Raw genomic sequence first — 25,646 nt, 5'->3', positions numbered from 1 at the left:
GAGGCTGATTACAATCCTCTTTAAATGTGTTATAGATAATGAGAGAGAAGCCCAATGGCCTTGTTTTAATCAGTCCACATTGCCTGTCTGCCTGTCTACCTGTCTGCCTGTCTAGCTGTCTGCCAGAAAGACTGACAGACTGACAGACAAACAGACAGGCAGACTGACAGACAGAAAGACTGACAGACAGGCAGACAGGCAGACAGGCAGACTGACAGACAGAAAGACTATTTCTTTCTGTCTGCCTCTCTATCTCTGTCTCTTTCTGTCTGCCTGTCTGTCAGTCTTTCTGTCTGCCTGTCTACCTGTCTGTCTGCCTGTCTGTCTGTCTGTCTGTCTGTCTGTCTTTCTGTCTGTCTGTCTATTCTGTCTGCCTGTCTGTCAGTCTTTCTTTCTGTCTGTCTGTCTGTCTGTCTGTCTGTCTGTCTGTCTGTCTGTCTGTCTGTCTGTCTGTCTGTCTGTCTGTCTGTCTGTCTGTCTGTCTGTCTGTCTGGCTGGCTGGCTGGCTGGCTGGCTGGCTGGCTGGCTGGCTGGCTGGCTGGCTGGCTGTCTGTCTGTTATACACCTCCATAGTCTGTATCATCTCTACCTCTCAGTAGCTGGTCAGGACTTCATCCCCTCGTTATGTCTCTCTTACTAAGTAGGTTGACAGTCTTGGACCGTTGAGCTATGTTCACGTATAGCTTGTTATGTTCACTCAATAATGACTTTCATCAACCAGCTATTAGAAGTGCTTATCAATTGGTTATTCATGTTTATGCGTGATGGAATTTGTTCATAGTATGTGCACACTTTGTAAAGAGTTGGTGGATGCTTATTGTTGAGGTTACTGAAGTGTTTCTGTAAGCTGACTACTGATGATTCTCTCCTCAGCTGCGTTGGGCCTCGGCTCCAAGACTGTGTTGGAATGATGGACAGGTAAGATGATCATCACAGTGTCCGCTGGGCTTTCACTGCTTTGACATCAGACTCAGTCTCTATCACTAGAACCTCTCTCTTTATTCTCGCTATAACTCTCTGACTCACTGTCTCAGGTTTCACCTCTCTCTCTCTCTCTCTCTCTCTCTCTCTCTCTCTCTAGGCCCCTCTAGGCTCCTATGCCCATGAGTATCTCTCTCTCGCTCTCTCTCAATTCACTCTCTCTCTCTCTCTCTCTCTCTCTCTCTCTCTCTCTCTCTCTCTCTCTCTCTCTCTCTCTCTCTCTCTCTCTCTCAATTAATTCTCTTCCCCCTCTCTCTTTTCTCTCTTTTTCTCTCTCTCTCACTCTCTCCCTCTCTCCCTCTCTCTTTCTCTGTCTCTCTCCTTTTCTGTTCTCCAATTTAAACTCTTGCCTCACTATCCTCAACATGCCCCATATATCTCATTATATCTGGTCTTGCCTCTCTAGCCTCAACATGCCCCATATATCTCATTATATCTGGTCTTGCCTCTCTGTTTACAACATGCCCCATATATCTCATTATATCTGGTCTTGCACAACATGCCCCATATATCTCATTATATCTGGTCTTGCCTCTCTATCCTCAACATGCCCCATATATCTCATTATATCTGGTCTTGCCTCTCTATCCTCAACATGCCCCATATATCTCATTATATCTGGTCTTGCCTCTCTGTTTACAACATGCCCCATATATCTCATTATATCTGGTCTTGCCTCTCTATCCTCAACATGCCCCATATATCTCATTATATCTGGTCTTGCCTCTCTATCCTCAACATGCCCCATATATCTCATTATATCTGGTCTTGCCTCTCTATCCTCAACATGCCCCATATATCTCATTATATCTGGTCTTGCCTCTCTATCCTCAACATGCCCCATATATCTCATTATATCTGGTCTTGCCTCTCTATCCTCAACATGCCCCATATATCTCATTATATCTGGTCTTGCCTCTCTGTTTACAACATGCCCCATATATCTCATTATATCTGGTCTTGCCTCTCTGTTTACAACATGCCCCATATATCTCATTATATCTGGTCTTGCCTCTCTATCCTCAACATGCCCCATATATCTCATTATATCTGGTCTTGCCTCTCTATCCTCAACATGCCCCATATATCTCATTATATCTGGTCTTGCCTCTCTGTTTCAACATGCCCCATATATCTCATTATATCTGGTCTTGCCTCTCTGTTTACAACATGCCCCATATATCTCATTATATCTGGTCTTGCCTCTCTATCCTCAACATGCCCCATATATCTCATTATATCTGGTCTTGCCTCTCTATCCTCAACATGCCCCATATATCTCATTATATCTGGTCTTGCCTCTCTATCCTCAACATGCCCCATATATCTCATTATATCTGGTCTTGCCTCTCTGTTCAACATGCCCCATATATCTCATTATATCTGGTCTTGCCTCTCTGTTTACAACATGCCCCATATATCTCATTATATCTGGTCTTGCCTCTCTATCCTCAACATGCCCCATATATCTCATTATATCTGGTCTTGCCTCTCTATCCTCAACATGCCCCATATATCTCATTATATCTGGTCTTGCCTCTCTGTTTACAACATGCCCCATATATCTCATTATATCTGGTCTTGCCTCTCTATCCTCAACATGCCCCATATATCTCATTATATCTGGTCTTGCCTCTCTGTTTACAACATGCCCCATATATCTCATTATATCTGGTCTTGCCTCTCTATCCTCAACATGCCCCATATATCTCATTATATCTGGTCTTGCCTCTCTGTTTACAACATGCCCCATATATCTCATTATATCTGGTCTTGCCTCTCTATCCTCAACATGCCCCATATATCTCAACATTATCTCATTATATCTGGTCTTGCCTCTCTGTTTACAACATGCCCCATATATCTCATTATATCTGGTCTTGCCTCTCTGTTTACAACATGCCCCATATATCTCATTATATCTGGTCTTGCCTCTCTGTTTACAACATGCCCCATATATCTCATTATATCTGGTCTTGCCTCTCTGTTTACAACATGCCCCATATATCTCATTATATCTGGTCTTGCCTCTCTATCCTCAACATGCCCCATATATCTCATTATATCTGGTCTTGCCTCTCTGTTTACAACATGCCCCATATATCTCATTATATCTGGTCTTGCCTCTCTGTAAATTTCAAGCTCCTATTTTGAGGACCGCAAAAAATCAATGGTTCTGAACCCCGCTCTTTGACAACCCAGCAGAGGACCCTAGTATCCACATGCTCCCGTCTGCTGCTTGGAACATGAGTCTTCCAATTGCCTCTTAATGTCTTCAATCACTAGTAGAGTTGTTTCTCTGGTCCTTGACTCAGGTGCAAAATGTTCCCCAAGGCCTACCTTGGGGAACAAGGGTAGCCTAAAGTGGGGAAGGGAAGAGGGATGGAAGGACAGAGGGATAGAGAGAGGGAGGGAAGGAAAGAGGGAGGGAAGGAAGGATAGAGGGATAGAGGGAGGGAGGGAGGGAAGTAAAGAGGGATAGAGGTATAGAGGGAGGGAAGGAAGGAAAGAGGGAGGGAAGGAAGGACAGAGGGATAGAGGGAGGGAAGGAAAGAGGGAGGGAAGGAAAGAGGGAGGGAAGGATAGAGGAATAGAGAGAGGGAGGGAAGGAAAGAGGGAAGGAAGGATAGAGGAATAGAGAGAGGGAGGGAAGGAAAGAGGGAGGGAAGGATAGAGGAATAGAGGGAGGGTAGAGGAAAGAGCGAGAGAAGGAAGGATAGAGGGATAGAGGGAGGGAGGGAAGGATAGAGGGATAGAGGGAATGAGGGAAGGAAAGAGGGAGGGAAGGAAGGATAGATGGATAGAGGGAAGGAGGGAAGGAAAGAGGGAGGGAAGGAAGGACAGAGGGATAGAGGGAGGGAGGGAAGGGAAGGAAATGGAGGGAAGGAAGGATAGAGGGATAGAGGGAGGGAGGGAAGGAAAGAGGGAGGGAAGGAAAGAGGGAGGGAAGGAAAGAGGGAGGGAAGGATAGAGGGAGGGAAGGAAAGAGGGAGGGAAGGATAGAGGGAGGGAAGGAAAGAGGGAGGGAAGGATAGAGGGAGGGAAGGAAAGAGGGAGGGAAGGATAGAGGGATAGAGGGAGGGAGGGAAGGAAAGAGGGAGGGAAGGATAGAGGGATAGAGGGAAGGAGGGAAGGAAAGAGTGAGGGAAGGATAGGGGGATAGAGGGAGGGAGGGAAGGAAAGAGGGAGGGATAGAGGGTGGGGGGGAAGGAAAGATAGAGGGATAGAGGGAGGGAAGGAAAGAGTTCATGTATAAGAGAGGACATTTAAAGGAAAACGTGTTGGAGGTATTAAAAAAACCTGTTGGAGGTATTAAAAAACCTGTTGGAGGTATTAAAAAAAGCTGTTGGAGGTATTAAAAAAAACCTGTTGGAGGCATTAAAAAAGCTGTTGGAGATATTAAAAAACCTGTTGGAGGTATTAAAAAAACCTGTTGGAGATATTTAAAAAACCTGTTGGAGGTATTAAAAAAACCTGTTGGAGGTATTAAAAAAACCTGTTGGAGATATTTAAAAAACCTGTTGGAGGTATTAAAAAAACCTGTTGGAGATATTTAAAAACCTGTTGGAGATATTTAAAAACCTGTTGGAGGTATTAAAAAACATGTTGGAGGTATTAAAAAACCTGTTGGAGGTATTAAAAAAACCTGTTGGAGATATTTAAAAAAACCATTTGAGATATTAAAAAAACCTGTTGGAGGTATTAAAAAACCCCATTGGAGATATTAAAAAACCTGTTGGAGGTATTAAGAAAACCTGTTGGAGATATTAAAAAACCTGTTGGAGATATTAAAAAAACCTGTTGGAGATATTAAAAAACCTGTTGGAGATATTAAAAAACCTGTTGGAGGTATTAAGAAAACCTGTTGGAGATATTAAAAAACCTGTTGGAGATATTAAAAAAACCTGTTGGAGATATTAAAAAACCTGTTGGAGATATTAAAAAACCTGTTGGAGGTATTAAAAAAACCTGTTGGAGATATTAAAAAACCTGTTGGAGGTATTAAGAAAACCTGTTGGAGGTATTAAGAAAACCTGTTGGAGATATTAAAAAAACCTGTTGGAGATATTAAAAAACCTGTTGGAGGTATTAAAAAACCTGTTGGAGGTATTAAGAAAACCTGTTGGAGATATTAAAAAAACCTGTTGGAGGTATTAAAAAAACCTGTTGGAGATATTTTAAAAAACCTGTTGGAGGTATTAAAAAAACCTGTTGGAGGTATTAAAAAAACCTGTTGGAGATATTAAAAAACCTGTTGGAGGTATTAAGAAAACCTGTTGGAGATATTAAAAAAACCTGTTGGAGATATTTAAAAAACCTGTTGGAGGTATTAAAAAAACCTGTTGGAGATATTTAAAAAACCTGTTAAGAAATGATACATAGTACTTAATGATGTATGATGATACACATTACTTAATGATGTATAATGATACAGGAGAGGAGAGACTCAGATCAGATAGGACCCACTGGTGGAATTGTTGTCTTGTCTGAGGAGCTACGGGACATGGACATGGACATGGACATGACAGACAGAGACCTAACAGACACACCCACACACACATCCCAATGCACACACACACACACACACACACACACACACACACACACACACACACACACACACACACACACACACACACACACACACACACACACACACACACACACACACACACACACACACACACACACACACACACACACACACACACACACACACACACACACACACAGTTCCATAATGGAGCCATACATGTTGGTGACATACGGGCCTGTCTCTTACTCTGTCTGCAGGACGCCCCTCATCGCGGCCGGGGTGATCGGTGCTCTGTTTGTCATCGTCATCGTGGCGCTGAGCGTGGCGGTCTACGTGCGCCGTAAGAGCATCAAGAAGAAGAGGGCTCTGCGCCGCTTCCTGGAGACAGAGGTGAAGGGTCAAGGGTCATCCTGGGTTCATTGTGACTCAACCAATCAGCTCAGGGAATTAGACATTACATTACTATATTGGTGCGGGGTTAAGAGTGGACATGATGTGAAGGATTTCACAACATGTACTTGATGTATTTCTGAAAAGGATACGATCTCTGTAAAACCCTGACATAGTGTTGAACAAGATACAGTACACCTTGTGCTGCACATGTACTCTACACATCATAGTGCACTGTGTCAAAATGGAGTCTTCCAAACTGTTAACTCCACACCTTAGCTTGCTAAACCCTGGACAGAATATTTAACTGACCCATAAAGTATACAACTACCTCAACATGATGTCCATCTCTCATTGTTGGAGCATTGAGATGAAGTTGCAGGGATGTATTACTAGACTGGAGAGTACGCTTGGTATTCATTGGAGGGGATGTGTGTGTGCGTTCACTTGTTAGTGTGTACGCCCGCAGTTGACCTGGCCTCCCAGTTCCATTCCAAAGTAGGAGCTGTCGGGGAGCGTTAGGATCATTTACAGGTGAAACCACAGTGTTATAGACAGCTGTCAGTTTACTGCCCCGCCTGCTGCAGTCCCACAACGCTGCAGCACAGAGAGGCTGATGGAAGAACACACACATCCATCTCAATCAGTCTTCCTCTGGCAAGGGAGAGTCTGAGTGGACACACTCATTCATTTCCATGATCTTGGATCTTATTGTGGTGGGGGGGTAGAAATAGGGTCAGAGGGGGTGACGATCTGGGACTACTGCCCAGTCTGCCAAGCCCACCTAAACACACACAGATGGACACACAAACACACACACCCTATGACCCTAACACATACACTTTGAATACATACATTTACATTTACATTTAAGTCATTTAGCAGACGCTCTTATCCAGAGCGACTTACAAATTACGACACTCCCCACCTCTCCCACTCCCCACCTCCCCACCTCTCCCACTCCCCCCCACCTCCCCACCTCTCCCACTCCCCTCCCTCCCCACCTCTCCCACTCCCCTCCTCCCCACCTCCCCACTCCCCTCCTCCCCACCTCCCCACTCCCCACTCCCCCACCTCCCCCCCTCTCCCCCCCCTCCCACTCCCCACCCTCTCCCACTCCCCTCCTCCCACCTCTCCCACTCCCCACCTCCCCCACCTCTCCCACTCCCCACCTCCCCACCTCTCCCACTCCCCTCCCCCCACCTCTCCCACTCCCCTCCTCCCCACCTCCCCACCTCTCCCACTCCCCACCTCCCCACCTCTCCCACTCCCCACCTCCCCACCTCTCCCACTCCCCACCTCCTCCCCACCTCTCCACCTCTCCCACTCCCCACCTCTCCCCACTCCCCACCTCCCCACCTCTCCCACTCCCCACCTCCCCACCTCTCCCACTCCCCTCCTCCCCACCTCCCCACACCCTCCTCCCCCCCACCTCCCCACCTCTCCCACTCCCCACCTCCCCTCCTCCCCACCTCTCCCACTCCCCTCCTCCCCACCTCTCCCACTCCCCACCTCTCCCACTCCCCACCTCCCCACCTCTCCCACTCCCCACCTCTCCCACTCCCCTCCTCCCCACCTCCCCCACCTCTCCCACTCCCTACCTCCCTCTCCTCCCCACCTCCCCACCTCCCCACCTCTCCCACTCCCCACCTCCCCACCTCTCCCACTCCCTACCTCCACACCTCCCCCACCTCTCCACCTCTCCCACTCCCCACCTCCCCACTCCCCATCTCTCCCACTCCCCACCTCCCCACCTCTCCCACTCCCCTCCTCCCCACCTCCCCACCTCTCCCACTCCCCACCTCCCCACCTCCCCACCTCTCCCACTCCCCTCCTTCCCCACCTCCCTCCCTCCCCAACTCCCTCCTCCCCGCCTCCCCATCTCCCCACCTCCCCACCTCTCCCCCACTCCCCTCCTCCCCACCTCCCCCACCTCTCCCACTCCCCTCCTCCCCACCTCTCCCACTCCCCACCTCTCCCACTCCCCACCTCCCCACCTCCCCACCTCTCCCACTCCCCACCTCCCCACCTCTCCCGCTCCCCACCTCCCCACCTCCCCACCTCTCCCACTCCCCACCTCTCCCACTCCCCATCTCCCCACCTCCCCACCTCTCCCACTCCCCTCCTCCCCACCTCTCCCATCCCTCCTCCCCACCTCTCCCACTCCCCACCTCCCCACCTCCCCACCTCTCCCACTCCCCACCTCCCCACCTCCCCACCTCCCCACCTCCCCACCTCTCCCACTCCCCACCTCTCCCACTCCCCACCTCTCCCACTCCCCACCTCCCCCACCTCCCCACCTCTCCCACTCCCTATCTCCCCTCCTCCCCACCTCTCCCACTCCCATCCTCCCCATCTCTCCCACTCCCCACCTCCCCACCTCTCCCACTCCCCACCTCCCCACCTCCCCACCTCCCCACCTCTCCCACTCCCCACCTCCCCACCTCTCCCACTCCCCACCTCCCCACCTCTCCCACTCCCCACCTCCCCACCTCTCCCACTCCCCACCTCCCCACCTCCCCACCTCTCCCACTCCCCACCTCTCCCACTCCCCACCTCTCCCACTCCCCACCTCTCCCACTCCCCACCTCCCCCCCACCTCCCCACCTCTCCCACTCCCTATCTCCCCTCCTCCCCACCTCTCCACTCCCATCCTCCCCATCTCTCCCACTCCCCACCTCCCCACCTCTCCCACTCCCCACCTCCCCACCTCCCCACCTCTCCCACTCCCCACCTCCCCACCTCCCCACCTCTCCCACTCCCCCTCCTTCCCACCTCCCTCCTCCCCAACTCCCTCCTCCCCGCCTCCCCCATCTCCCCACCTCCCCACCTCTCCCACTCCCCTCCTCCCCACCTCCCCACCTCTCCCACTCCCCTCCTCCCCACCTCTCCCCACTCCCCACCTCTCCCACTCCCCACCTCCCCACCTCCCCACCTTCCCCACCTCCCCACCTCTCCCGCTCCCCACCTCCCCACCTCCCCACCTCTCCCACTCCCCACCTCTCCCACTCCCCATCTCCCCACCTCCCCACCTCTCCCACTCCCCTCCCTCCCCACCTCTCCCACTCCCCTCCCTCCCCACCTCTCCCACTCCCCACCTCCCCACCTCCCCACCTCTCCCACTCCCCACCTCCCCACCTCCCCCACCTCCCCACCTCTCCCACTCCCCACCTCTCCCACTCCCCACCTCTCCCACTCCCCACCTCCCCACCTCCCCACCTCCCCACTCCCTACTCTCCTCCCCACCTCCCCCACTATCCTCCCCATCTCTCCCACTCCCCACCTCCCCACCTCTCCCACTCCCCACCTCCCCACCTCCCCACCTCCCCACCTCTCCCACTCCCCACCTCCCCACCTCTCCCCACTCCCCACCTCCCCACCTCTCCCACTCCCCACCTCCCCACCTCTCTCCCCACCTCCCCACCTCCCCACCTCTCCCACTCCCCACCTCTCCCCACTCCCCACCTCTCCCACTCCCCACCTCCCCCACCTCCCCCACCTCTCCCACTCCCTATCTCCCCTCCTCCCCACCTCTCCCACTCCCATCCTCCCCATCTCTCCCACTCCCCACCTCCCCACCTCTCCCACTCCCCACCTCCCCACCTCCCCACCTCTCCCACCCCCACCTCCCCACCTCTCCCACTCCCCCACCTCCCCCACCTCTCCCACTCCCCACCTCCCCACCTCTCCCACTCCCCACCTCCCCACCTCCCCCACCTCTCCCACTCCCCTCCTCCCCCACCTCCCCACCTCTCCCACTCCCCTCCTCCCCACCTCCCCACCTCTCCCACTCCCTACCTCCCCTCCTCCCCACCTCTCCCACTCCCCTCCTCTCCACCTCTCCCACTCCCCACCTCCCCACGTCTCCCACTCCCCACCTCCCCACCTCTCCCACTCCCCACCTCTCCCACTCCCCACCTCTCCCACTCCCCTCCTCCCCACCTCCCCACCTCTCCCACTCCCTACCTCCCCTCCTCCCCACCTCCCCACCTCCCCACCTCCCCACCTCTCCCACTCCCCACCTCCTCACCTCTCCCACTCCCTACCTCCACTTCTCCCCACCTCTCCCACTCCCCACCTCCCCACCTCCCCACTCCCCATCTCTCCCACTCCCCACCTCCCCACCTCTCCCACTCCCCTCCTCCCCACCTCCCCACCTCTCCCACTCCCTACCTCCCCTCCTCCCCACCTCTCCCACTCCCTCCTCCCCACCTCTCCCACTCCCCCACCTCCCCACCTCTCCCACTCCCCACCTCCCCACCTCCCCACCTCTCCCACTCCCCACCTCCCCACCTCTCCCACTCCCCACCTCCCCACCTCTCCCACTCCCCACCTCTCCCACTCCCCACCTCCCCACCTCCCCACCTCTCCACCTCTCCCACTCCCCACCTCCCCACCTCCCCACTCCCCACCTCTCCCACTCCCCACCTCCCCACCTCCACCCCCCACCTCCCCACCTCCCCCACCTCTCCCACTCCCCTCCTCCCCACCTCTCCCACCCCCTCCTCCCCACCTCCCCACCTCTCCCACTCCCCCCTCCCCACCTCCCCACATCTCCCACTCCCTACCTCCCCTCCTCCCCACCTCTCCCACTCCCCTCCTCCCCACCTCTCCCACTCCCCACCTCTCCCACTCCCCACCTCCCCACCTCCCCACCTCTCCCACTCCCCACCTCCCCACCTCTCCCGCTCCCCACCTCCCCACCTCCCCACCTCCCCACCTCCCCACCTCTCCCACTCCCCACCTCCCCACTCCCCACCTCTCCCACCCCCCACTCCCCCCCCCACCTCCCCACCTCTCCCACTCCCCTCCTCCCCACCTCCCCACCTCTCCCACTCCCCTCCTCCCCACCTCTCCCACTCCCCACCTCCCCACCTCCCCACCTCTCCCACTCCCCACCTCCCCACCTCCCCACCTCTCCCACTCCCCCACCTCTCCCACTCCCCACCTCTCCCACTCCCCACCTCCCCACCTCTCCCACTCCCTACCTCCCCACCTCTCCCACTCCCTATCTCCCCTCCTCCCCACCTCTCCCACTCCCATCCTCCCCATCTCTCCCACTCCCCACCTCCCCACCTCTCCCACTCCCTATCTCCCCTCCTCCCCACCTCTCCCACTCCCATCCTCCCCATCTCTCCCACTCCCCACCTCCCCACCTCTCCCACTCCCCACCTCCCCACCTCTCCCACTCCCCACCTCCCCACCTCTCCCACTCCCCACCTCCCCACCTCTCCCACTCCCCACCTCCCCACCCCCACCTCCCCACCTCCCCACCTCTCCCACTCCCCTCCTCCCCACCTCCCCACCTCTCCCACTCCCCTCCTCCCCACCTCTCCCACTCCCCTCCTCCCCACCTCCCCACCTCTCCCACTCCCTACCTCCCCTCCTCCCCATCTCTCCCACTCCCCACCTCCCCACCTCTCCCACTCCCCACCTCCCCATCTCTCCCACTCCCCACCTCCCCACCTCCCCACCTCCCCACTCCCCACCTCTCCCACTCCCCACCTCCCCACCTCCCCCACTCCCCACCTCCCCACCTCCCCACCTCTCCCACTCCCTCCTCCTCCCTCCCCACCTCTCCCACTCCCCTCCTCCCCACCTCTCCCACTCCCCACCTCCCCACCTCCCTCCTCCCCACCTCCCCTCCTCCCCGCCTCCCCCACCTCCCTCCTCCCCACCTCCCCTCCTCCCCAACTCCCCTCCTCCCCGCCTTCCCACCTCCCTCCTCCCCAACTCCCCTCCTCCCCGCCTCCCCACCTCCCCAACTCCCCAACTCCCCTCCTCCCCAACTCCCCAACTCCCCTCCTCCCCAACTCCCCTCCTCCCCAACTCCCCAACTCCCCTCCTCCCCAACTCCCCGCCTCCCCACCTCCCCAACTCCCCACCTCCCCACCTCCCCACCTCCCCTCCTCCCCTACTTGATGACACTTCATGGAAACTGCACATTGTTTTTGATGTGCTATGCTGTCCAGCAGCCCTTCTCCTCTCTGATTGGTTGAAAGGAGGGGTTTTGATGTGCTATGCTGTCCAGCAGCCCTTCTCCTCTCTTCTCCTGATGAAACAGTGAGGTGTTTCAGAGAGAGCTGAGTGAAGTGATTGCACTATTGACAACTAATGATACAGTCAAATCACTGGCCATGAATGGAGAATTTAGAATATCACACCTGTCTTTCTATAGAAGGTTAGAGAGAGAATGTGAGAGGGAGAGAGAGTGAGAGAGAGAGAGTGTGTGAGAGAGACAGAGAGAGAGAGAGAGAGAGGGAGAGAGAGAGTGTGAGAGGGAGAGAGAGTGAGAAAGAGTGAGAGAGGGAGAGAGAGAGTCTCCTCTCTGATTGGTTGAAAGAGAGAGTGTTTGAGAGAAAGGGAGAGAGGAGAGAGAGTGCTGAGAGAGCAGCCCTTCTCCTCTCTGATTGAGAGAAAGAGGGAGAGAGGGAGAGAGAGAGTGTGAGAGAGAGGGTGTGCTATGCTGTCCAGCAGCCCTTCTCCTCTCTGATTGGTTGAAAGGAGGGTTTTGAGAGAGGGAGAGCTAGAGCTGTCCAGGGAGAGACAGTGAGAGAGAGAGGTGAGAGAGAGAGAGAGAGATTGGTTGAAAGGAGGGTTTTTGATGTGCTAGCTGTCCAGAGCCCTTCTCCTCTCTGATTGGTTGAAAGGAGAGAGTTTTGATGTGAGAGCTGAGAGCTGAGAGAGAGAGAGAGAGATTGGTTGAGAGAGAGAGAGAGAGAGAGAGAGAGAGAGAGAGAGAGGAGAGAGAGAGAGAGAGAGAGAGAGAGAGAGAGAGAGAGAGAGAGAGAGTGAGAGAGGGAGAGAGAGAGATAGCGACAGAGAGAGAGTGAGTGAGAGAGAGAGTAACAGAGAGAGTGAGAGAGAGAGTAACAGAGAGAGAGAGACAGAGAGAGAGTGAGAGAGAGAGTGAGAGATAGAGATGAGACAGAGAGATAGACAGAGATTAGAGAGACAGAGAGATATCTATATCTCCTCTATATTTCCTCTCAATTCAATTCAATTCAAGGGGCTTCATTGGCATGGGAAACATGTGTTAACATTACCAAAGCAAGTGAGGTAGATAATATACAGAAGTTTCAAAACAATAAAGACATTACAAATGTCATATTATGTATACAGTGTTGTAATGATGTACAAATGCTTAAAGTACAAAAGGGAAAATAAATAAGCATAAATATGGGTTGTATTTACAATGGTGTTTGTTCTTCACTGGTTGACCTCTTCTTGTGGCAACAGGTCACAAATCCTGCTGCTGTGATGTCACACTGTGGTATTTCCCCCAGTAGATATGGGAGTTTATCAAAATTGGGTTTGTTTTCAAATTCTTTGTGGATCTGTGTGATCTGAGGGAAATATGTCTCTCTAATATGGTCATACATTGGGCAGAAGGTTAGGAAGTGCAGCTCAGTTTCCACCTCATTTTGTGGGCAGTGAGCACATAGCCTGTCTTCTCTTGGGAGCAATGTCTGCCTACGACGGCCTTTCTCAATAGCAAGGCTATGCTTCTCTCTCACTCTCTATCTCCTCTCTCTCTATCTCCTCTCTCTATATCTCCTCTCTCTATCTCCTCTCTCTCTATCTCCTCTCTCTATATCTCCTCTCTCTATCTCCTCTCTCTCTATCTCCTCTCTCTCTATCTCCTCTCTCTCTATCTCCTCTTATATCTCCTCTCTCTCTATATCTCCTCTCTCTATATATCTCCTCTCTCTCTATATCTCCTCCTATATCTCCTCTCTATATCTCCTCTCTATATCTCCTCTCTATATCTCCTCTCTCTATCTCCTCTTATATCTCCTCTCTCTCTCTATATCTCCTCCTATATCTCCTCTCTATATCTCCTCTCTATATCTCCTCTCTCTCTCTATATCTCCTCCTATATCTCCTCTCTATATCTCCTCTCTCTCTATCTCCTCCTATATCTCCTCTCTCTCTCTATATCTCCTCTCTCTCTCTATATCTCCTCTCTATATCTCCTCTCTATATCTCCTCTCTCTCTATCTCCTCTTATATCTCCTCTCTCTCTCTATATCTCCTCCTATATCTCCTCTCTATATCTCCTCTCTCTCTATCTCCTCCTATATCTCCTCTCTATATCTCCTCTCTCTCTATCTCCTCCTATATCTCCTCTCTCTATATCTCCTCTCTCTCTATCTCCTCTTATATCTCCTCTCTCTCTCTATATCTCCTCCTATATCTCCTCTCTATATCTCCTCTCTCTCTATCTCCTCCTATATCTCCTCTCTCTCTATATCTCCTCCTATATCTCCTCCTATATCTCCTCTCTCTCTATATCTCCTCCTATATCTCCTCTCTCTCTATATCTCCTCCTATATCTCCTCTCTATATCTCCTCTCTCTATATCTCCTCTCTCTCTATATCTCCTCCTATATCTCCTCTCTCTATATCTCCTCCTATATCTCCTCTCTATATCTCCTCTCTCTCTATATCTCCTCCTATATCTCCTCTCTCTCTATATCTCCTCCTATATCTCCTCTCTATATCTCCTCTCTCTATCTCCTCTTATATCTCCTCTCTCTCTCTATATCTCCTCCTATATCTCCTCTCTCTATATCTCCTCTCTCTATATCTCCTCCTATATCTCCTCTCTATATCTCCTCCTATATCTCCTCTCTCTATATCTCCTCTCTCTCTATATCTCCTCCTATCTCTCTCTCTCTATATCTCCTCCTATATCTCCTCTATATCTCCTCTCTCTATATCTCTCTATATCTCCTCTCTATATCTCCTCTCTCTCTATATCTCCTCTCTATATCTCCTCTCTCTATATCTCCTCCTATATCTCCTCTCTCTATATCTCCTCCTATATCTCCTCTCTCTATATCTCCTCTCTCTCTATATCTCCTCTCTCCTCTCTCTATATCTCCTCCTATATCTCCTCTATATCTCCTCTCTCTCTCTCTATCTCTCCTCTCCTCTCTATATCTCCTCTCTCTATCTCCTCCTATATCTCCTCTCTCTATATCTCCTCTCTCTATATCTCCTCTTATATCTCCTCTCTCTCTATATCTCCTCCTATATCTCCTCTCTATATCTATCTCCTCCTATATCTCCTCTCTCTATATCTCCTCCTATATCTCCTCCTATATCTCTATATCTCCTCCTATATCTCCTCTCTATATCTCCTCTCTCTATCTCCTCCTATCTATATCTCCTCTCTCTATCTCTCCTCTCCTATATCTCCTCTCTCTCTATCTCCTCTTATATCTCCTCTCTCTCTATATCTCCTCCTCTCCTCTCTATATCTCCTCTCTATATCTCCTCTCTCTCTATATCTCCTCCTATATCTCCTCCTATATCTCCTCTCTCTCTATATCTCCTCCTATATCTCCTCTCTCTCTATATCTCCTCCTATATCTCCTCTCTATATCTCCTCTCTCTATATCTCCTCTCTCTATATCTCCTCCTATATCTCCTCTCTCTCTATATCTCCTCCTATATCTCCTCTCTATATCTCCTCTCTCTATATCTCCTCTATATCTCCTCTCTCTATATCTCCTCCTATATCTCCTCTCTATATCTCCTCTCTCTCTATATCTCCTCTCTCTCTATATCTCCTCTCTATATCTCCTCTCTCTCTATATCTCCTATATCTCCTCTCTCTATATCTCCTCCTCTCTCTCTCTATATCTCCTCTCCTCTATATCTCTCTCTCTATATCTCCTATATCTCCTCTATATCTCCTCTCTCTCTCTATCTCTCCTCCTATATCTCCTCTCCTCTCTATATCTCCTCTCTCTATATCTCCTCCTATATCTCCTCTCTCTCTATATCTCCTCCTATATCTCCTCTCTATATCTCCTCTCTCTCTATATCTCCTCTCTATATCTCCTCTCTCTCTATCTCCTCCTATATCTCCTCTCTCCTCTCTCTCTATCCTCTATATCTCTCTCTCTCTATCTCCTCCTATATCTCTCTATATCTCCTCTCTCTCTCTTATATCTCCTCTCTCTCTCTATATCTCCTCCTATATCTCTCTCTATCTCCTCTCTCTCCTATATCTCCTCTCCTATATCTCCTCTCTATCTCTCCTATCTCCTCTCTATATCTCCTCTCTCTATATCTCCTCTCTCTCTATCTCCTCTCTATCTCCTCTCTATATCTCCTCTCTCTCTATCTATCTCCTCTCTCTATATCTCTCTCTATATCTCCTCTCTATATCTCCTATATCTCCTCTCTATATCTCCTCTCTCTATATCTCCTCTCTCTCTCTATATCTCTCCTCTCTCTATATCTCCTCTCTCTCTCTATATCTCCTCTCTCTATATCTCCTCTCTCTCTCTATATCTCCTCCTATATCTCCTCTCTATATCTCCTCTCTCTATCTCCCTCTTATATCTCCTCTCTCTATCTCTCTCTCTATATCTCCTCTCTCTCTCTATATCTCCTCCTATATCTCCTCTCTCTCTATATCTCCTCCTATATCTCCTCTCTCTATATCTCTCTCTCTCTCTATCTCCTCCTATATCTCCTCTCTCTCTATATCTCCTCCTATATCTCCTCCTATATCTCCTCTCTCTCTATATCTCCTCCTATATCTCCTCTCTCTCTATATCTCCTCTATATCTCCTCTCTATATCTCCTCTCTCTCCTATATCTCTCTATATCTCTCTATATCTCCTCTCTCTCTCTATATCTCCTCCTATATCTCCTCTCTCTATATCTCTCTCTCTCTATATCTCCTCCTATATCTCCTCTCTCTATATCTCCTCCTATATCTCCTCTCTATATCTCCTCTCTCTCTATCTCCTCCTATATCTCCTCTCTATATCTCCTCTCTCTATATCTCCTCCTATATCTCCTCTCTCTATATCTCCTCTCTCTCTCTATCTCCTCTTATATCTCCTCTCTCTCTATATCTCCTCCTATATCTCCTCTCTATATCTCTCTCTATCTCCTCCTATATCTCCTCTCTATATCTCTCTATATCTCCTCCTATATCTCCTCTCTCTATATCTCTCTATATCTCTCTATATCTCTCTCCTATATCTCCTCTCTCTATATCTCCTCCTATATCTCCTCTCTATATCTCCTCTCTCTATCTCCTCCTATATCTCCTCTCTCTCTATATCTCCTCCTATATCTCCTCCTATATCTCCTCTCTCTCTATATCTCCTCCTATATCTCCTCTCTCTCTATATCTCCTCTATATCTCCTCTCTATATCTCCTCTCTCTATATCTCCTCTCTATATCTCCTCTATATCTCCTCTCTCTATATCTCCTCCTATATCTCCTCTATCTCCTCTCTCTCTATCTCCTCCTATATCTCTCCTATATCTCCTCTCTCTATATCTCTCCTATATCTCCTCTCTATATCTCCTCCTATATCTCCTCTCTATATCTCCTCTCTATATCTCCTCTCTCTCTCTCCTCTATATCTCCTCTCTCTCTCCTATATCTCCTCCTATATCTCCTCTCTATATCTCCTCCTCTTATATCTCCTCTCTCTCTATATCTCCTCCTATATCTCCTCTCTATATCTCCTCTCTCTCTATATCTCCTCCTATATCTCCTCTCTATATCTCCTCCTATATCTCCTCTCTATATCTCCTCTCTCTCTATATATCTCCTCCTATATCTCCTCTCTCTATCTCTCCTCCTATATCTCCTCCTATATCTCCTCTCTCTATATCTCCTCCTATATCTCTCTCTATATCTCCTCCTATATCTCCTCTCTATATCTCCTCTCTATATCTCCTCTCTATATATCTCCTCTATCTCTCTCTCTCTATATCTCCTCCTATATCTCCTCTCTATATCTCCTCTCTCTCTCTATATCTCCTCCTATATCTCCTCTCTATATCTCCTCTCTATATCTCCTCTCTCTCTATATCTCCTCCTATATCTCCTCTCTATATCTCCTCTCTCTCTCTATCTCCTCCTATATCTCTCTCTCTATATCTCCTCTCTCTATCTCCTCTCTATCTCCTATCTCCTCTATATCTCCTCCTATATCTCCTCTCTATATCTCCTCTCTATATATCTCCTCTCTCTCTATATCTCCTCTCTATATCTCCTCTCTCTCTATCTCCTCTATCTCCTCTCTCTCTATCTCTCCTATATCTCCTCTATATCTCCTCTCTCTCTCTATCTCCTCTTATATCTCCTCTCTATATCTCTCTCTCTCTCTATCTCCTCTCTATATCTCCTCTCTCTCTCTATATATCTCCTCCTATATCTCCTCTCTCTCTATATCTCCTCCTATATCTCCTCTCTATATCTCCTCTCTCTCTCTATATCTCCTCCTATATCTCCTCCTCTCTCTCTATATCTCCTCCATATCTCCTCTATATCTCCTCTCTATATCTCCTCCTATATCTCCTCTCTCTCTATATCTCCTCTCTCTATATCTCTCTCTCTATCTCCTCTCTATATCTCTCTCTCTCTATATCTCCTCTCTATATCTCCTCTCCTCTATATCTCCTCTCTCTATATCTCCTCTCTCTCTCTATATCTCCTCTCTCTCTCTATATCTCCTCTCTATATCTCCTCTCTCTCCTCTCTCTATATCTCCTCTCTATATCTCCTCTCTCTCCTCTTATATCTCCTCTCTCTATATCTCCTATATCTCCTCTATATCTCTCCTCTCTCTCCTCCTATATCTCCTCTCTCTCTATCTCCTCTCTATATCTCCTCTCTCTCTCTATATCTCCTCTCTATATCTCCTCTCTCCTCCTATATCTCCTCTCTATATCTCCTCTCTCTATATCCTCCTATATCTCCTCTCTCTATATCTCCTCCTATATCTCCTCTCCTATATCTCCTCTCTCTCTATATCTCCTCCTATATCTCCTCTCTCTATATCTCCTCCTATATCTCCTCTCTATATCTCCTCTCTCTATATCTCCTCTCTCTCTATCTCCTCCTATATCTCCTCTCTCTCTATATCTCCTCCTCTCCTATATCTCCTCCTATATCTCCTCTCTCTCTATATCTCCTCCTATATCTCTCTATATCTCCTCCTATATCTCCTCCTATATCTCCTCTCTCTATATATCTCCTCCTATATCTCCTCTCTATCTCCTATATCTCCTCTCTCTCCTCCTATATCTCCTCTCTCTATATCTCCTCTATATCTCCTCCTATATCTCCTCTCTATATCTCCTATATCTCCTCTCTATATCTCCTCTCTCTCTATCTCCTCTCCTATATCTCCTCTCTCTATATCTCTCTCTATATCTCCTCCTATATCTCCTCTCTATATCTCTCTATATCTCTCTCTCTATATCTCCTCTCTCTATATCTCCTCTCTCTATATCTCCTCCTATATCTCCTCCTATATCTCCTCTCTATATCTCCTCCTATATCTCCTCTCTCTATATCTCCTCTCTATATCTCCTCTCTCTCCTCTCTCTCTATATCTCCTCCTATATCTCCTCTCTCTCTATATCTCCTCTATATCTCCTCTCCTCTCTCTCTCTATATCTCCTCCTATATCTCCTCTCTCTCTATATCTCCTCCTATATCTCCTCTCTATATCTCCTCTCTCTCTATATCTCCTCCTATATCTCCTCTCTATATCTCCTCCTCTCTCTATATCTCCTCCTATATCTCCTCTCTCTATATCTCCTCTCTCTATCTCCTCTTATATCTCCTCTCTCTCTCTATATCTCCTCCTATATCTCTCTCTATATCTCCTCTCTATATCTCCTCTCTCTCTATCTCTCTCCTATATCTCCTCTCTATATCTCCTCTCTCTCTATCTCCTCTTATATCTCCTCTCTCTCTCTATATCTCCTCTCTCTCTATCTCCTCCTATATCTCCTCTCTCTCTCTATATCTCCTCCTATATCTCCTCTCTATATCTCCTCTCTCTCTATCTCCTCTTATATCTCCTCTCTCTCTATATCTCCTCTCTATATCTCCTCTATATCTCCTCTCTCTCTATATCTCCTCCTATATCTCCTCTCTCTCTATCTCCTCTCTCTATATATCTCCTCCTATATCTCCTCTCTATATCTCCTCTCTCTCTATCTCCTCTTATATCTCCTCTCTATATCTCCTCCTATATCTCCTCTCTCTCTCTATATCTCCTCCTATATCTCCTCTCTCTATATCTCCTCCTATATCTCCTCTATATCTCCTCTCTATATCTCCTCCTATATCTCCTCTCTATATCTCCTCTCTCTCTCTATATCTCCTCCTATATCTCCTCTCTATATCTCCTCTCTATCTCCTCTTATATCTCCTCTCTCTCTATATCTCCTCTCTCTCTCTCTATATCTCCTCTCTATATCTCCTCTCTCTATATCTCCTCTCTCTCTATCTCCTCTTATATCTCCTCTCTCTCTCTATATCTCCTCTCTATATCTCCTCTCTCTCTATCTCCTCTTATATCTCCTCTCTCTCTCTATATCTCCTCTCTCTCTATATCTCCTCCTATATCTCCTCTCTCTCTATATCTCCTCCTATATCTCCTCTCTATATCTCCTCTCTCTCTCTATATCTCCTCCTATATCTCCTCTCTATATCTCCTCTCTCTCTCTATATCTCCTCCTATATCTCCTCTCTATATCTCCTCTCTATCTCCTCTTATATCTCCTCTCTCTCTCTATATCTCCTCTCTCTCTATCTCCTCTTATATCTCCTCTCTCTATATCTCTCTCTCTCTCTATCTCCTCTTATATCTCCTCTCTCTATATCTCCTCTATATCTCTCTATATCTCCTCTCTCTCTCTATATCTCCTCCTATATCTCCTCTCTATATCTCCTCTCTCTCTCTATATCTCCTCCTATATCTCCTCTCTATATCTCCTCTCTCTCTCTATATCTCCTCCTATATCTCCTCTCTATATCTCCTCTCTATATCTCCTCTATATCTCCTCTCTATATCTCCTCTCTCTATATCTCCTCTCTCTATATCTCCTCTCTATATCTCCTCTCTCTATCTCTCTCTCTATATCTCCTCTCTCTATATCTCCTCTCTATATCTCCTCTCTCTATATCTCCTCTCTCTATCTCCTCTCTCTCTCTATATCTCCTCTCTATCTCTATATCTCCTCTCTCTATATCTCCTCTCTCTCTCTATATCTCCTCTCTCTATATCTCCTCTCTCTATATCTCCTCTTATATCTCCTCTCTCTCTCTATATCTCCTCCTATATCTCCTCTCTATATCTCCTCTCTCTCTATATCTCCTCCTATATCTCCTCTCTCTCTATATCTCCTCCTATATCTCCTCTCTATATCTCCTCTCTCTCTCTATATCTCCTCCTATATCTCCTCTCTATATCTCCTCTCTCTATATCTCCTCTCTCTATATCTCCTCCTATATCTCCTCTCTCTATATCTCCTCTCTCTCTCTCTATCTCCTCCTATATCTCCTCTCTATATCTCCTCTCTCTCTCTCTATCTCCTCTCTATATCTCCTCTCTCTATATCTCCTCTCTCTCTATCTCCTCCTATATCTCCTCTCTCTCTATATCTCCTCCTATATCTCCTCCTATATCTCCTCTCTCTCTATATCTCCTCCTATATCTCCTCTCTCTCTATATCTCCTCCTATATCTCCTCTCTATATCTCCTCTCTCTATATCTCCTCTCTCTCTCTATATCTCCTCCTATATCTCCTCTCTCTCTATATCTCCTCCTATATCTCCTCTCTCTATATCTCCTCTCTCTCTCTATATCTCCTCCTATATCTCCTCTCTCTCTATATCTCCTCCTATATCTCCTCTCTATATCTCCTCTCTCTCTATCTCCTCTTATATCTCCTCTCTCTCTCTATATCTCCTCCTATATCTCCTCTCTCTATATCTCCTCTCTCTCTCTATATCTCCTCCTATATCTCCTCTCTCTCTATATCTCCTCCTATATCTCCTCTCTGTATATCTCCTCTCTCTCTATATCTCCTCCTATATCTCCTCTCTCTCTATATCTCCTCCTATATCTCCTCTCTCTATATCTCCTCTCTCTCTCTATATCTCCTCTCTCTATATCTCCTCTCTCTATATCTCCTCTCTCTCTCTATATCTCCTCCTATATCTCCTCTCTCTCTATATCTCCTCCTATATCTCCTCTCTCTATATCTCCTCTCTCTCTCTATATCTCCTCCTATATCTCCTCTCTCTCTATATCTCCTCCTATATCTCCTCTCTCTCTATATCTCCTCCTATATCTCCTCCTATATCTCCTCTCTCTCTATATCTCCTCCTATATCTCCTCTCTCTCTATATCTCCTCCTATATCTCCTCTCTATATCTCCTCTCTCTATATCTCCTCTCTCTCTCTATATCTCCTCCTATATCTCCTCTCTCTCTATATCTCCTCCTATATCTCCTCTCTCTATATCTCCTCTCTCTCTCTATATCTCCTCCTATATCTCCTCTCTCTCTATATCTCCTCCTATATCTCCTCTCTATATCTCCTCTCTCTCTCTATATCTCCTCCTATATCTCCTCTCTATATCTCCTCTCTCTCTCTATATCTCCTCCTATATCTCCTCTCTATATCTCCTCTCTCTATATATATTCTGCCACTGTGTACTCTCTGTTTAGGGCCAAATAGCATTCTAGTTTGCTTATAAGTTTGCTCAGAAAATATAAGTTCTAAGGCTTTTTGAAGACAGATTTGTTTTAAATTGCTTGTCTCTGAGACTGTGTGGAGCTACCAAGGCCTTTCCCAGATTACTATTTGACCCTTGACCCCTGATTTGAACATTGACTCCTTATCTGTCTGCTGGAGCAACACTAATAGGTTTAGTTGTCCCGCTGTGCTTGCTCTGTGGGCTCCACCTCCCCTTCTCCTCTGTTCAGAGCCAAGGGGCCATTTCAGCACCACATGCTAGAGTAGCCCAGTGGACAGCTCCCTTACTTGATATCAAGTCAGGCATTAGATGTTCAGTCCCAGGGCATCAGACAGCCCCTCACTGTTCTAGACTCCTAGTCCTTGTTTATGTCCAGGTTAACTGGGAATCATCTTTCTTTCATTATTTTCTATTATTCTCTCTCTCTCTCTCTCTCTCTCTCTCTCTCTCTCTCTCTCTCTCTCTCTTCTCTCGTTCTCTCTTCTCTCTCACTCTCTCGCTCTCTCTCTCTCTCTCTCTCTCTCATTTCCTCTCCCTCTCCCTCTCTCTCTCGTTCTCTCATTCTCTCTCGTTCTCTCTCTCTCTCTCTTTCTCTCTCTCTCTCTCGTTCCCTCTCCCTCTCCCTCTCTCTCTCGTTCCCTCTCCCTCTCCCTCTCTCTCTCGTTCTCTCGTTCTCTCTCTCGTTCTCTCGTTCTCTCATTCTCTCTCTCTCGTTCTCTCTCTCTCTCTCTCTCTCGTTCTCTCGTTCTCTCTCTCACTCTCTCGCTCTCTCTCTCTCTCTCTCTCTCATTTCCTCTCCCTCTCTCTCTCGTTCTCTCATTCTCTCTCGTTCTCTCTCTCTCTCTCTTTCTCTCTCTCTCTCTCGTTCCCTCTCCCTCTCCCTCTCTCTCTCGTTCCCTCTCCCTCTCCCTCTCTCTCTCGTTCTCTCGTTCTCTCTCTCGTTCTCTCGTTCTCTCATTCTCTCTCTCTCGTTCTCTCTCTCGTTCTCTCTCTCTCTCTCTCTCTCTCTCTCTCTCTCTCTCTCTCTCTCTCTCTCTCTCTCTCTCTCTCTCTCTCTCTCTCTCTCTCTTTCACTTTCTCCCTCTATTCCCCCCCTCTCCTTCTCTCTTTCAGTCAATGCTATTGGCTCACTTCCACTAGCAATAGCTCAGGGCTTACATGCTAGATCAGACACATTATAATGACTCTGAATGACGCTGGGTGTGTGTGGTGTGTCATTGCAAAGCCGTGGGCAATGTCATGGACCCCAGTGAACGTCTCAGTAATCCTGCTTTCATATCCTACTGAATATACACTGCTCAAAAAAATAAAGGGAACACTAAAATAACACATCCTAGATCTGAATGAATGAAATATTCTTATTAAATACTTTTTCTTTACATAGTTGAATGTGCTGACAACAAAATGGAAATCAAATTTATCAACCCATGGAGGTCTGGATTTGGAGTCACACTCAAAATTAAAGTGGAAAACCACACTACAGGCTGATCCAACTTTGATGTAATGTCCTTAAAACAAGTCAAAATGAGGCTCAGTAGTGTGTGTGGCCTCCATGTGCCTGTATGACCTCCCTACAACACCTGGGTATGCTCCTGATGAGGTGGCGGATGGTCTCCTGGACTAAAGCATCCGCCAACTCCTGGACAGTCTGTGGTGCAATGTGGCGTTGGTGCATGGAGCGAGACATGATGTCCCAGATGTGCTCAATTGGTTTCAGGTCTGGGGAACTGGCGGGCCAGTCCATAGCATCAATGCCTTCCTCTTGCAGGAACTGCTGACATACTCCAGCCACATGAGGTCTAGCATTGTCTTGCATTAGGAGGAACCCAGGGCCAACCGCACCAGCATATGGTCTCACAAGGGGTCTGAGGATGTCATCTCGGTACCTAATGGCAGTCAGGCTACCTCTGGCGAGCACATGGAGGGCTGTGCTCCCCCCCAAAGAAATGCCACCCCACACCATGACTGACCCACCGCCAACCCGGTCATGCTGGAGGATGTTGCAGGCAGCAAAACGTTCTCCACGGCGTCTCCAGACTCTGTCACGTCTGTCACATGTGCTCAGTGTGAACCTGCTTTCATCTGTGAAGAGCACAGGGCACCAGTGGCGAATTTGCCAATCGTGGTGTTCTCTGGCAAATGCCAAACGTCCTGCACGGTGTTGGGCTGTAAACACAACCCCCACTTGTCGACATCGGGCCCTCCTCATACCACCCTCATGGAGTCTGTTTCTGACCGTTTGAGCAGACACATGCACATTTGTGGCCTGCTGCAGGTCATTTTGCAGGGCTCTGGCAGTGCTCCTCCTTGCACAAAGGCGGAGGTAGCGGTCCTGCTGCTGGGTTGTTGCCCTCCTACAGCCTCCTCCACATCTCCTGATGTACTGGCCTGTCTCCTGGTAGCACCTCCATGCTCTGGACACTACGCTGACAGACAAAGCAAACCTTGTCACAGCTCACATTGATGTGCCATCCTGGATAAGCTGCACTACCTGAACCATGTGTGGGTTGTAGACTCCGTCTCATGCTACCACTAGAGTGAAAGCACCGCCAGCATTCAACAGTGACCAAAACATCAGCCAGGAAGCCTAGGAACTGAGAAGTGGTCTGTGGTCACCACCTGCAGAACCACTCCTTTATTGGGGGTGTCTTGCTAATTGCCTATAATTTCCACCTGTTCCATTTGCACAACAGCATGTGAAATGTATTGTCAATCAGTGTTGCTTCCTAAGTGGATAGTTTCATTTCACAGAAGTGTGATTTACTTGGAGTTACATTGTGTTGTTTAAGTGTTCCCTTTATTTTTTTGAGCAGTGTATATATAAAAATATAACACTGAAGTATGGTCTCAGTAAACAGACACACACACACAGTGAACATAGAGACACACACACAGGAACATAGAGACACACACAGTGAACAGAGAGAGAGACACACACAGCGAACAGAGAGAGAGACACACAGTGAACAGAGAGACACACACAGTGAACAGAGAGAGAGACACACACAGTGAACAGAGAGACACACACAGTGAACAGAGAGAGAGACACACACAGTGAACAGAGAGACACACACAGTGAACAGAGAGAGAGACACAGTGAACAGAGAGACACACACAGTGAACAGAGAGACACACACAGTGAACAGAGAGACACACACAGTGAACAGAGAGAGAGACACACACAGTGAACAGA

General features: G+C 48.6%; 1 protein-coding gene across 1 annotated transcript in view; it reads left to right on the top strand.

Moving 5' to 3' along the window:
* Positions 1–25,646, top strand: part of LOC124022417 (receptor tyrosine-protein kinase erbB-4-like) — a gene marked incomplete at its 3' end in the record, with an annotated part of 133,611 nt that overhangs the window by 54,221 nt on the left and 53,744 nt on the right. Inside the window, exons 14-15 of the mRNA XM_046337350.1 lie at positions 874–918; positions 5,776–5,908. Coding sequence (XP_046193306.1) covers positions 874–918; positions 5,776–5,908 — 178 coding nt within the window. The remainder of the gene's footprint in view (positions 1–873; positions 919–5,775; positions 5,909–25,646) is intronic.

This window comes from Oncorhynchus gorbuscha, unplaced genomic scaffold (assembly GCF_021184085.1).
Source record: "Oncorhynchus gorbuscha isolate QuinsamMale2020 ecotype Even-year unplaced genomic scaffold, OgorEven_v1.0 Un_scaffold_1376, whole genome shotgun sequence".
Lineage (NCBI taxonomy): Eukaryota > Metazoa > Chordata > Actinopteri > Salmoniformes > Salmonidae > Oncorhynchus > Oncorhynchus gorbuscha.
Note: the sequence above shows the minus strand (reverse complement) of the source record. Positions and strands in the feature narration are given on the sequence as shown.